Source organism: Mastomys coucha, unplaced genomic scaffold (genome assembly GCF_008632895.1).
Source record: "Mastomys coucha isolate ucsf_1 unplaced genomic scaffold, UCSF_Mcou_1 pScaffold7, whole genome shotgun sequence".
In the NCBI taxonomy this organism is placed as follows: Eukaryota; Metazoa; Chordata; class Mammalia; order Rodentia; family Muridae; genus Mastomys; species Mastomys coucha.
In genome coordinates, this window is record NW_022196913.1 from 38,386,171 (window position 1) to 38,400,084 (window position 13,914).

General features: G+C 46.7%; 1 protein-coding gene across 4 annotated transcripts in view; it reads left to right on the forward strand.

Moving 5' to 3' along the window:
- Window positions 1-13,914, forward strand: part of Bphl (biphenyl hydrolase like) — a 36,422-nt gene that overhangs the window by 2,756 nt on the left and 19,752 nt on the right. For 2 of the 4 annotated variants that reach the window (XM_031358034.1, XM_031358035.1), the window contains exons 2-4: window positions 2,524-2,627; window positions 4,029-4,195; window positions 7,442-7,595. In XM_031358034.1, coding sequence (XP_031213894.1) covers window positions 2,524-2,627; window positions 4,029-4,195; window positions 7,442-7,595 — 425 coding nt within the window. The remainder of the gene's footprint in view (window positions 1-2,523; window positions 2,628-4,028; window positions 4,196-7,441; window positions 7,596-13,914) is intronic. The other 2 variants (XM_031358036.1, XM_031358037.1) reach the window with 1 other exon arrangement.

Here is a 13,914-nt window from a genome sequence, read left to right on the forward strand (position 1 = left end):
CACTAATTAACAAGATGCCTTACAGCTGGATCTCACAGAGACAGTTTCTCAATTAAGGTCCCCTCCTTTTTGATAACTCTCGTTTGTGTGTCAAGGTAACAGAGACTAGCCAAGCCTCCTGGTCAGACCCTCAGATGCTCATCTTGGCCTGGGTTATCGAATCCTGTGGTCATCAAGCCAACTTGTGGCCTCTCTGTAGTAATGTTAGGTTTACTGCAGTGTACTGCTCAGAAATGAGTGCTAGGCAAAGTGCAGTTTCTAGTAAGCTGAACTCTGGCTACCTGATGTCCCTACACTCCTGTTGGTGGTGATAATTTAGAAAGAAGTCTGGAATGGGAAACCAAACCTTGGATCCAGCCAGAGGCAGGAAGATGTTAGATGTTGTCATTGGTGTTGCTGTTGCTGTTGTTATTGCCGTTTTTTAACCAAAGAGGCTTGAGGATGATCAAAGGAGCTGAAGGAAGGATGCCTCTGTGAACCAGTGCTCTAGGGAGAGACAATGATGCTCAGGGCTCTGGCGGCAACACCAGTCCCCAAAAGCCACTGACTGGCTCTGTGCCCTGAGGACAGTGGGGAGGGGGTTCCTTTGTACAGAACACCTGCATAGCGCAATATGGCTTTGACAAGCAAGTTCTTGGTACAGCAGGGAAGGGAGTCCCTAAAAGAGCTCCTGTGCATGAGGGACGGTAAAAGGAGGAGATGGTACTTTGTGCTTTATAGCTAACATGAGCCCAGTGAACACTAGTCACCTGCTTCACTCGATATCAGAAACAAGAAACAAAGAAAGGAAATTGTATCTGGCCCAGGTGCCTCCAGCATAAGCCAGTCTTCCCTGGGCAAATCCTCCCTGGCTTTGCCTTCTCTCCTGCTGGGCCAGGAGCAAAGTAGATGTGTCCCTAAGTGAACTGTGCTGAAGTGAGTCTTGTTGGTAGAAAGCATGCTTTCTGCTTCTGTCTTCATTCTAAGATGCTTAAAGCCTTCCTAACCATAAAGCTCAGTTCTCCATAGGATTATGATGTTAACAAAAACAAATTGGCATCGTTGGCTTTATTCTTGCCCCTCTGATGTCTGTGTAGATGAGCTGATGTTAGGCCTTCTTATTTCCCAATTATGTCATACAATTTCCAGAAGAAGAACATTTATATGCACATATTAGATGTACCGATGTTCGACACATATTCCCACATTCTTTGTTTTTGTTTTTTTTTTCCCTGAGACAGGATATCTCAAGTAGCCCTTGCTGTCATGTAGCTTACTCCGTAGACCAGGCTAGTCTTGAACTTAGAGATTAGCCTGTCTTTGCCTCCTTAGTGCTAGGATTAAGAGCATGCTTCACCATACATTCTGTCTTAGGGTTTCATTGCTGTGAAAAGACACCATGACCTAGGCAACTCTTATAAGGACAACATTTCATTGGAGCTGGCTTACAGTTTCAGAGGTTCAGTCCATTATTGTCATGGTGGGAAGCACGGCAGCAGCATGTGGGCCTCAAAGCCCACCCCCACAGTGAGACACATCCTCCTCCAAGGCCACATCTACTCCAATATTGCCACACCTGCCAGTACTGCCCCTCCCTGGGCCAAGCATATTCAAACCACCACATGTTCTTTATTGATTTTATTGCTATTGTTTAAGACAGAGTCTCCCTACATATCCTAGGCTGACTTTGAACTTGTTGTAATCCTCCTCCCTCTACTTTCCAGGTGCTGGGATTTCCTGTGTGCCACTATGCCCAGCTTGTGTTGTTTATTACTTGAACTTAGTGAATCAGCTAAAACTAGCACAGGGACCACAAAATCATGTTTTTTCAAAAGTGCCAACATTTTGGTAATCATTTTGACCAAGGACAGAAATGAGGTGAGGTAGGTAGAAGGAAAAGCAAGTCAGTGACTGGCTTAAATTTACTGCCAATCCACAAGAAGAAGAGCAATTCCTCTGTCCTGGCATGTTCCCTTTCCCATATCCTTCTAAGTCACCGCCCTCCATCATGGGAGTGGTCAGGAAGGTCATAAGATCAAGAACTAAAGCAGAGGCCAAGGACAAATGTTGCCTGCCCAGCCTGCCTTCTAGTACAACCCAGGACCACCTGACAAGAGCAGCACCACCTGCAATGGTCTAGGCCCCCCTCCATCAGCCATGACTGTTTAAAATGCCCCACAGATTAGCCTCTGGACCAATCTAATGGAGGCATTTTCTCAGTCTAAGTTTCTTTTTTTCTAAGATGACCCAGGCTTGTGTCAATTTGACCAGAAAACAAAACAAAACAAAAAACTAACTAGGTCAGAGGACAAGCTCCTGGGTGCCACAGTGGGTCAAAACAGGGAGACACCATTCAGATTTGCAGTCTGTTGTGAAAACACAATCTGGATCAGAAAACTGAGGCGCAAACCAAAAGCAGTGATGTGTGCCCAAGTGGGTACTAATGCTAACTCATGCACGAGACCTGATACTCTGTCATATTAAATCTACCAGTCTGGCATAATAAATAATAAGTCTTCCTCTGGGAATTCCTTTCTCTGCCAGCACTTCAATGACTTCTGCCAAGGTGGCTGTGAATGGTGTTCACCTGCATTACCAGCGAGCGGGAGAAGGGGAGCATGCGGTCCTCCTGCTTCCTGGGATGTTGGGTACGTATGGATTTTCATGGAACGCTTCTGCAGGCTGTCGATTCTCCGGGATGGATCTTGATGCTAGATGCCAAGCATTGATCATTCGATCATTCATGTTAGTGCTTGCTAAAAAGCTTTTTTGTTTGTTTGTTTGTTTTTCAAGACAGAGTCTCCCTGTATAGCCCTGGCGGTCCCCTAGTTTCCCAATGGAACCGTGGGAGTCTCTCTCCTACCTTGTCCCCTAGTTTCCCATGGGCCCCTCAGAATCGTGTGCTGAGAATTCTGCCTGTTCTTTAAATACTTGTTTAAGGTTTTAGCGCTCTCGGCTCTAGTTTCCGAGGGCATGCCCAGTGCCAGAAAGCAAATGTCTCCTCATTTGTGAAACTGTTATTTTAGCTTGACCTCACCACCCCTCCAGTCCCTTACTTCTTGCCCCTCCTTTAGGATAATTCTAGATCAGGGACATACAGGAAGCTCCTCTGAGAGAGCTGCAGACAACAGCTGGAAATCATTGGTCTGCTTTTGGGGTGGGGTTTTGTTTTTTTTTTTTTTTTGAATGATTTGTGTGATGGACCTAGATCACAGTGAGCTTGTCTGTCTGTGAGCAGGTGGGGTTTCCTGTATATTTGTGGCCTGAATTCTCAGTGCTTAGAAATCAAACAAACTGCTCAGTTAGTGCTGAATTTCCCCTGGACAGAGTTCTCAGTACATGACCTGACACACACACACACACACACACACACACACACACACACACACACACACACACACATTGAATGTGAGCACACCACACCTCTGGTGGCTGACCGACCTGGTGGGGATTGAGAGGACCACTGCAGGCTTTTGGCATAGCCACCTTCATGCTGGTTTGATAAAATACAATTTGGTTTCTTAAAAACAAACATTTCAGGGTTTTAATTTACTTCTATGTAACTCTTAAAGAAGCATTCGTATTAGTTTAATGAAAAACATCTGGAATATGAGACTTCTACCTGGGTGCCATTGGGATCTCCATCATTTCTAAGTCATCTTCCTTAGAGAGATAATACTCAGAAACTATCAAATTTGAAAGTTTATTTCAGTAAGGTTTAGTTAATTCTTCCAGAGGGGTAAGAAGACTTAAATTGTAAGGCTGCTAAAAGTGCTACAAAAAAACTGATCCCGAGCCTCGCTCTAGGTGTCTTCATCAAAATCACCACTAGGGGGAGACCGGAGTCAGGTCTTAACTCCATCAGGAGTGGAAATGTGCCTCTGGGTGGAGCCATTGCAAGACAACTCCCCGCCCCCACCAGGAGTTTTTCTGGTTAACTTTGAAGAGCACCAAGAATTGTCTTTTAAGATTGTTCCTGCTTCTGTTTTGCTCTGGTGTTGGCTACACTGAGAACGTTCAGTGGAACATAACCCAGTGGGTGTTTTCAGGTAGTGGAAAGACCGATTTTGCACCTCAGCTACAGAGCCTAAATAAGAAGCGCTTCACATTGGTGGCCTGGGACCCTCGAGGATACGGACAGTCCAGACCCCCGGATCGAGATTTCCCACTGGACTTTTTTGAAAGGGATGCAAAGGATGCTGTTGACTTGATGAAGGTGAGACCCAGAGAAGTACTGGAGTGGGGGAAGATGACTGGCCCCATCTTTATTTGTTCTTATTCCTGGTGTTCTTTCTTTTTACAAAGGCAATACCATGTGAGTCTTATATAAGGAAAAACTAAAAGACCAAGTAGAAACAGAGCCCAGCTATCTAACGATGCTACTGCCAAGACACTAAGGCCCTGCCTTCCCCACCAGTCTCCTGGCATACACAGTTTTGTTTTGTGTTACCTTTTTTGGAGACAGGTTTTCATTGTGTAGTCTTAACAGGCCTTGAGATCTCAACCCTTCTGCTTCAGCCTCTGATATACTAGAATTGCAGGCCTGCAACACCACACTACACTTAGCAAAACACGCAGCTTTATTACTGGAGATGAAACTGGAGTCCTAAGCCAGAGGTTCAAGTCTATGACTTCTACCCCAAAAAGCAACAAGAGGGGCTGGTGAAGAGACAGGAACACATTTTGAAAACAAAATCGCCATTTGGAGAAGGTGGGAAGTAAGCCCTTTGGCCCATCTTCGGGGTACTGACAATTGGAGAGGTGGCAAGAAGTCTACATAATTAAGCAGTCCTGGTCAAAGTGTGGTCTGGCGTTAGCTCTGTTCTGGTTCTGCAAGGTGCCCTGAGGAAGCCATGCCTGCTCATGCTCAGGAGTCATCTCACAGGGTGATTTGTCTGTAAGGCTCTGCCTGCCGTTTCTCGGTCCAAGCTGACTTCAGGCTGTGCACAAGTCAGGAACAGGACATTAAGAAAGGCAATAGTAAAATGCCACCGCTGCTCGTTTGCCTGTGTCTTCAGCCTTGATGGGGTTGTCCTAGTAGGGTTACCATTGTTATGATGAAACAGCTTGACCACAGCAGCAAGCGAAGGAGTTTGTTTGGCTTACACTTCTACGTCACAGATCATCATCAAAGGAAGTCAGGACAGGAACTCAAGCAGTGCAGAAATCTAGAAGCAGAGGCCATGGAGGGGTGTTGTTTACTGGCTTGCTCCTCGTGGCTTGCTCAGCCTATCTTCTTTTAAAACCTCCAGCCTAGGAATAGCACCACCCACAATGGGGTAGGCCCTCCCTCACCAGTCACTACTTAGAAACTGCCTTACAGGTTGCCTACAGCCCGCCCGATGCCTACTCTGGAGGCATTTTCTCTACTGAAGATGCCTCCTCTCTGTTGACTTTAGCTTGTGTCAAGGTGGCATAAAACTAGCCAGTATAGGGGTTAAGATCGCTTAGGTACCACCAGCCTTTAGACAGACGCTCCTTGAAAGCTTAACATGCCTACCTGCAGAGTTGAGCAGGAATCCAACCCAAAGTAAAGAAGATACAAAGTGAAGATGGAGAAATCCAGCTTTTTTCCTGCCTTTAATTATCGTTTAGGCCCAGGTAAGGAGTCAGAGCTTTCTAGCACACACAGTATTTTAGTTGGCTATTTGGGTTTTCTGAGGCAGGATCTTGCTATGTAGCCCTGGCTAGTCTCAAACTCATTGTGTAGCAGGGTAGCCCCAGGGTCCACCGTACTAGGCTTACAGGCTTAGAGTGCTGATGGCATCACACTGTTAACACTGTACCTTACATCCCTCCGGTTTGCCGTTCCCTTCCGGATGAACATGCTCACTGCCATTGGCCCCTCTCTATGCTCTTGCTCTCTGTGGCTCCATTTATCCATAGCCCACTGTGGCCTGGAAAATTCCAGAAATAATTCATTCATAATTGTAATGTTTTATAATTATAATGTTTTATAATGTTTTATAAAATTTTTAAGTTTGCTTTTACCTTATACATTAGTACATGTAAAAAAATTGTACACGCCATGGAGTTAAGTAAGGTTCCAGTATATGTCTATACTGCATAATGTTCAAACCAGGTTAAACATGTCTGTCTCATCAACCATTGTTGCTCATTTGCTTTGTGCCTTGTTTTTTGAAACAAGGTCACTCATTGGCCTGAAGATCCCCAAGTAGGCTAGGCTGAATGGCCAGCAAGCCCCAGAAATCCTCCTGTCTCCACCTCCTCAAAGCTGGGGCTGCAAGTATATGCCACTGTGTCCTGAGAGAGAACTCAGATCCTCGTGCATGTGCCACAAGCACTTTGCCAACAACACTGTCTCACCACCCCTGTCCCCAACATTTATCACTTTCTTATGAGAAAAACTTTCAAAACATTTCCTTCTGTCTTTCTAAAATGCAAGTTCATTAATGTTATCTGTAACACTCTGTCATGAGTTTTAAATCTCATGATGTTCTGAGTGGTCCAGTGAAGTATGATGCTGCTCGGCCATCCTGCCTCCACCCAACCCCATCCCCCAACTTTTAAGATATCTCCTGTCCAAGGTATCTGTTCTATACTGCACATTATGTGTGTAGCTCTTGGTACCATATGATACAAGGCATCCCTGCTGAGGTATGGCTATATGTAGATTGTGTCACCCCAGTAAGGATCAAGAGAGCTGCTGTGTTTCACTGGAAATATCCACTGGTTTATTCCACGCATCATCTACTGGTAAATGGTTAGCTTAATTTTGAGCTACATTTTGTTATAAGTTGCTCGTGGACGTTTGTCACATTTGTGATTATGATCAATGTTGTATGTATCCCGGGTCTGTAAATGAATCGAGGGGGCAGTGTGCTAGGTTCATTCTGCATATGAATACCAAATGATTAGCCAGAGAACTTGTGTGTACACATGGGATGGCACCAGCAAGCATCCCAACTAACGTGTTAGTTCCTTAATTAATCTTTTCAAGACACTCTGTTTTACTTCTTGAAGGCCCTTCTCTATGCTTTGTCAGCTTTCTCTGCTGAGCACATTTTTGGGGTCCTGGTTGATTCACCCAAGGACGGACACAGCTTTGCTTTGCTATGACTCCATGCTCCCTCTTGTCTCTAGCCAGCTCTTCCCACAACTACAGCTGCGGCTTCACCAGATGCCCTGATGCATTTTATCTTAAGATCCTCTCCAAACTGCATAACTGCTCAGGTGCATGCACACACAGTGCTTGCCATACCCAATAACAACAGATGGTTGCTGATTCAGTACTTGGACATTTTATCCAAGCAGAAGATATTATCCCCACATAAGTCACAACAATACCACAATCCAGGGTTCTATGACAGTTACAATGTAGCAAAGCTCATTGACACCAGGCCTCAAAGTGGCAGACTTACAGAACTCTGATCACCAGCACCCAGGTTCTTTCAGCAGAGTGCAGTGCTAACTGCCGCGCATCCTGCTGTGTCGCCCACAGGCGCTGCAGTTCAAGCAGGTCTCCCTCCTGGGCTGGAGTGATGGCGGCATAACTGCGCTCATCGCTGCTGCAAAGTACCCATCTTATATCCGCAAGATGGTGATCTGGGGGGCGAACGCCTATGTCACCGAGGAAGACTGCAGGATTTACCAGGGTAAGTGCCGCCCGCTGTAGACACAGTCTCACACAGTCGCAACGATCCTCCTTGCTCCCTCCTCGTCTCTTGTCTCCATGTGTGTTGGCTGACAAGTCACATCACACCCACTTGCAATTCTCAGTTCTAAGGTCAAAAGAGGAGTGAGTTTTCAGAAAAGTCACCTAATTTAACCAATCTAGAAACGGATAGTTTTCTATTTCCAGAAGTGAAACTTGGATGGCTCAGGCCAAAGCTCTGGAACCAGCAGTGTTTACTACACTCACTGCCTCAGGGAGTGAGCTGGATAGAAGGCGGGGGTGTTGTTAAGTGTTACTCATAACCTCCTTTTAAATAATAGGAAAAAGCCAGTTGTGGTAGCACATGCCTGTGGTCTCAGCTACACGGGAGGTCAAGGCTGGAGAATTCTGAGTTTGAAGCCAGCATGGACAGTATAGCATGGCCTGGTCTCAAAATAAAAACCACAAATGAATGAATGCATAAATACATAATACATTGGATGTAATGATTATTAAAGGAAGCACTAGGCTGAAAAATGAACCTGTGTCTTGCTTACAACGGTTTGTGCAGTTTTCTTGGCTAAGGCCTCCTTTAAGCTTCTCCTTGAGGTCTTTAGGTGCACAGGAATGGGGCCAGTGACCTCCAGCCTGTGGTTCAACTCCAGCCTACCACTTGCTTTTGCAAATCTAAGGCACCTGTGAAAGTTAGCTCATGTGTTGGAGACCAAGCTGGAGCATCTACACCCTAACTCTTCCTCAGTTTTCTTCTACACCCAGCATTACTGCCTGGCTTGTACCATAGCCAAGGCTTGTGGGAATGTTCGCAGTTACTAGGCAGCCAGCCTTGGCATTGGTTAGTCTCTAGCTGTAAGCAGCCGCTAGGACAATATGCACGTGGCGGCAGCACGTGGCGGCGATAGACGATTCCACTGCGCAACTGCGCATGCGCCCTTCCCGAGCGGGCTCATGCAGGTGCCCCTCCCGAGTGGGCTCATGCAAATTAGGTGTCTCCCGAGCGGGGTGTATGCTAACCAATCATGCACCAAACCCGAGCAGGTGCGTGCTACCAAGCTCCTCCCAAGCAGCTGTATGCTAATGAGGTGATTGCCAGAGAACCAATCCAGGAGAACCACGAGGGCTTGGGCACAGGTATAAAAAGGGGCGCTCTCCAGGCAGTCAGGGGATTCCACGCCACGCCTTGCCATTCCCGAAGCAAGAGCAGCGGCGAACTCCCGCCGGCCGCCCGCCTGCAGAAGCGGGAAGAGCCGCGGCACCTAGAAGCAAGAACCGGGATTCCACAGAGGCGGGCGGCGCCTGGGAGGCAGGAAGAGCCGTAATACCTAAAAGACCTACCTGGTAACACTTAGGAACCTAGGAGAGCTATAATACCTGGGTACCTGAAAGAGCTGGTAACACTTAGAAACCTAAAAGAGCTGTTTAACACAAGAAGAAAATTTCCTGAGTAAACCGAGAGAAGAAGTCTTGGTGTTTGGTTGATACTGCCGCTGTCCGGGCGAGCAAAGCCGCCATGTACATCTAGCAAGACTTCTGAATTAGGAGAATTGTACCCTTAGAAGGAGAAAGGGGATACCGGGGCTTGGGGGTCACTGGGGTGAAAGAGAGGCTACCTGGCGTTCTGACCATTTCTGCCTGCCAGTCTGGCCTATCAGGACTCTCCCTTTCTCACTGGAAGCTTTCTCTGTCTTTACTAAACTATAGATGGCCCAACCAAAGAGGTTTGCCCCTAGTGGGTCCAGAATTTCCTCTCCTTACCTGTGCCTATATTATGTCTTTGATGGGTATCTTGGCCTTCGAGCCTCAAATATTTACTCCTTGGTCCTGACAGAAAAGTTTGCAGAGCCCTTCTTATGGGAAGTTGCAGGTATCCTGCTATTCTCATTGTAAGCCACTTGGAGGCTACATCCTGTTCTAGAATCCTAGTTCTCTATGCTCTTCCTGTTTTTAAAGCAATCCAAAACTCTTAAGTAACAGATGATTTAGAAAGCGATCCTAATCTGGCCTCTACTTTTGTCCTCACCACCCGGGCTCTGAGTAGCCTGTTCCTCCATTGCCATCCATTGCCATCCAGGAGCCCCTGCTGCCTCTGGCACCTGATGCCTTTGCCTCTTCCAAATCCTGCACTTCTCTTACTGGGCCCTTGCTCTCTGCCTCAATGGGTAAACATTATTCCTCCTCTAAAATCCTGCTCCCTTTCCCTGTACTTCCTCTTTACCACACTGTATCCCAGCCCACAGCTTAATCAAAATAGGTGTCTGTGTTCCCTCTCCTTCGGGGGCGTTCTGGTCTTTCTGGTCTTCTGCTGCATGGTTCTCATCATGACAAGGATAATGTCGTCAAAGACAGTGTGTACTTTTAACTCATCAGGAGTGTTCCCTCACTATCCTCTAGGCATTTTAGTCATGCGTTAAGTTGTAAGGTCTGTAGAAATACCTCCCATGTCCACATTGGTCATCTGTGTCACCTCTTCTTTGCCCCGCCAGTCACTGGTCTTTTCAAAGCAGCTGCTTCTCATGGTGACTTGGTCTTGGTTTCTGTCTTGCATTATTTCCGTCCTCCTCCTGCTTGCCTTGAGTTCTGATTTGCTTTATTCCCTCCAATCTCAAAGGAAAATATCTTAGATTATTGATTTGAGATGTTTAGTCTTTTCTAACATATCATTTAATGCAGTAAATTTTTCTCTAGAGCTTCGAGAGCTAAGCACCTGTATATATAAAGGGGGTTTATTAGATTGATTAGATTTATTACATACAAATTAGGAGGCAGTCTGGGCAGCCCATCAAGGGCTGTCTCACACTGGAGCAACTGAGAATCCAGTAGTGTTTCCATTGGCAAGGCTGAATGTCTTAGCCTTTCCATTCTGAAGGCCTAGAGAACCGTTGAACAGCCATTGGCCTTCAGTCAGCATTGGAATCCTGAAGAAGGTGGTTTGAATGTTGATGAAGGAATGCTGCAGTATCCTAGCTAGGATTCTTATTGCTGTGATAAAACCAAAACCAAATACAACTGCTGGAGAAAAGGGTCTATTTCACCTTACAACTCTCAGGTCATACTCCACCACCGAGGGAAATCAGGGCAAGAACTTGAGGTGGAAACCTGGGGGCAGGGATGGAAGTAGAAGCCTTGGAGAGATGCTGCTTGCTGGCTTCCTCTTTGTTTGCCAAGTATCCTTGCGGCACTCAGGACCACCAGCCCATGGAGTTCCACCCACAGTGAACCAGGCTCTCCCGTATCAATCATCCATCAATAAAGTGCACCACACACTTGTCCACAGGCAGTCTGGTGAGAACATTTTCTCAGTTGAGGTTCCCTCTTCCCAAGTGGCTCTAAGCTTGTGTGAAGCTGACATAAAACTGACCAGCAGAGCCAGCAGCAGGATAGATGGACTTGCCAGCAAGAATGAAGGCAAGCAGGCAAAAAGAAATGTCCTTCTTTCTTGTTCTTTTATCTGGGCTGCCATCAGAAGGTGCCACCCACATGTAGATTGGGTCTTCCTGTTTCAAGTGATCTGATTAAGAAAATCCCTCACAGGGGTGCCCAGCAGCTTAGGTTTTAGTTGGTTCCAGGTGCTGTCAAGTTGACAACCAAAATTAGCCATTGCAGCACCTACAGGTTTTAATGTGTTACATCTTCATTCATCAAAAGATAGTTCAAAATATCTTTTCTAGTAGCTATTCTGACTTTGCCTTCCTTTGTAGGTACTTAGAAATGTAACATTTAATTTCTAAATACTTAGGCCTTCCTAGATACTTTCTGCTATTAGCACTTAATTCTTTTAGATTTGGGAAACATATTTGCATGGTTTCAGTTCTTTTAATTTGTTATGGTTTAGTTTATACCCTCAGACCTGGACTATCTTGTTCTAAAATTGAATGTTGCCCCCATCTCTACTCACCTTTCCTCTGTCATTCAGCTAGCAGTCCACCCCCTCTGAATGCACTCAACCTTCTCTTGAGGCCTCAGTTTTCCTCTGCCCTCTGCCCTCTGCATCTCCTGGTGGCTTTGTTCTGTTGATGCCACATAATGACTCCTGAGTTATATCCTCCTCCCTAGACCCCTTGCCCTCCTAACTAAGAACCTTGACCTCTTGGGATATTCTGTTCCCACATAGCAAAAAAAAAAGAAAAGAAAAAGAAATCCTTTGTAGGACAAAAATCAAGCGATTCCATTTCCCACTTAAAAAACCTCTAGTAACTTCAAAGAGATCCACTCAGCTTCACCGCCCCTCCCCCCACCCCTGCCCCCAAGTCTGGCTCCACTCCAGCTCTAACTCTTCTGTCTCTATCTTCCTGTGGGCTTCCTGCATTGATAAGCTGCCCTTCCTCGATGCACCTTCCCCTCTCCTAGCCCACATCCTTCTCAGTGTCACCCCAAGGCCCAGGCCCCACAGCCCTAAGCCTGGTGGCCCTTGTAATGCTTTGCATATGCCCACACGATGGCACTTTGTCCTGGGCACTCTCACTGAAGGATAAGTTTCCCATCACAATGGCTCTGACCTTCCCTGCTTCCTGAAACAAAACGCTCTCTCAGTCCCACAATACTCCTCACTGTCCAGGCTATCTCTGATTCCCTCCCTCACCAGCCTGGCCACTTCCTCATCCTGGAAGGAGGCCTCTGACCTAGCAGTCCAGTGGAAACATTGCCTTCCAAGTAACCAAACCCTCCAGACTCTTTGCTGCTCTGTGTTCTCCCCCGAACCCTCCCCGTGGCCATTGAAAGCAGTCTCCTACTGTGCGTGGTACAGTGCACAGCCTCTTCACCAGCTCCCTCTGGATTGGCTTTCTGTCCACTGTGCTGTCGTGGCCCTGGCATCCCTCTCTGTTTGCTCTCTGACTTTGGTATGTGGGGCAGTGTCGTTGAGGCCCTCGAGAGCCAGGTTTGCTTTCTGTTCTGACCCTCTCCTCTTTTACTTGGGGCTTGGGGACACTCACTCACACGTATGTGTATCCGGGTGGGGATGCATATGTATGTGGCTATGCACTTGGAGACTAGAGGTCCACTTCAGGTATTGTTTGTTTTCTGAGATGGGATCTCTCACTAAACCTGGGGTTCACAGCTTAGCGGAGGCTGGTTAGCCAGTGAGCCCCAGGGATCCGCTGGTCTCTGCTCTCTCAGCACCTGGATTATAAGTGTACACCACTACCTTCAGACCTTTATACATGGATTCTAGAAGTCAAACTCAGATCCTTGTGCTTGTGTAATAAGCACTATGCTGACTGAACTATCTCACAGCCTCACCATCCCCACTTTTAAAGACGGCATCTCCGTGTGTTGCCCATGTTGGGCTCAAGCCCTTGGGCTCCAGCTGTCCTCCTGCCTCAGCCTCTGGAGTGACTCAGACTGCAGGTGTACTCCACCATGCCATGCTCAGTTCTCACTCTGCCCTTCTCTGTATTCTCCTGAGCCCCACATACTGGACTCTTCATGTGATTCTTATCTGGTTACCACATCGATACATCGTTATGTCTACAACCTGAACTCAGTCTTTCCTCTTGATATGTTCCTCTTGCTAAATGTCTTACCTTGGTAAATGATTCACCCAGGAGCACAGTACATACTGGGTTCAGACTGGAACACAGCCTCCCATTGCCTTGGCTTGACTCTCTGTAGCTTCACTCAGCTGAAATCGTTAATAGAAAATTCCAGAGTAATCAATCCTGAAGCTCTAAATTGTGTGCCACTGTGAGAAAAAGACTGAAGTGTTCCGACACACCTGGTGCTGCTGCATGCTACCCAGTGCCAAAACCATCTCTTTGTCCAGTATGTCTGTTACGCTCTGTATGCTACCTGCCTGTCTATCTTCAGAAACCACCTTGAGCAACAGATCCTCTGTCAGCTTGCCACCATTCCTGCATGCCATGTGCACTTGCTTTCCTTAAAACACTTCACACAGTGAGGACTGATGCTGGCAGCCCCGCTCCAGTGCGTGGTAATTGTTACGGTTTACATTAGTTGTTTCCGATCTCTTTTACTGGGCCTATTTAGCAATAAATGTCATCATGGGAGAACACGGCATTTGTAGAGTTCAATGCTCTGTGGCTTCATGGAGGCATGCATGGATGCAAAATAATCACAAACATAAAATTTAAAAAAAAAATCATATGTAGTATGTTTGAGGATCTGTGTATGTGGAGACCAGGGACATCATCGAGTGCCATTCCTCCTTACCTCTCTACCTTGTTTTATGAGGCAGGGCTCATGGGTGAGGCTAGGCTGGCTGGTTATGGAGGCCTGTCTGTTTTTCCAGCACTGAGCATGCACTGCACTCACCCTTTCACATGGGCACTGGGGACTAGAACTCA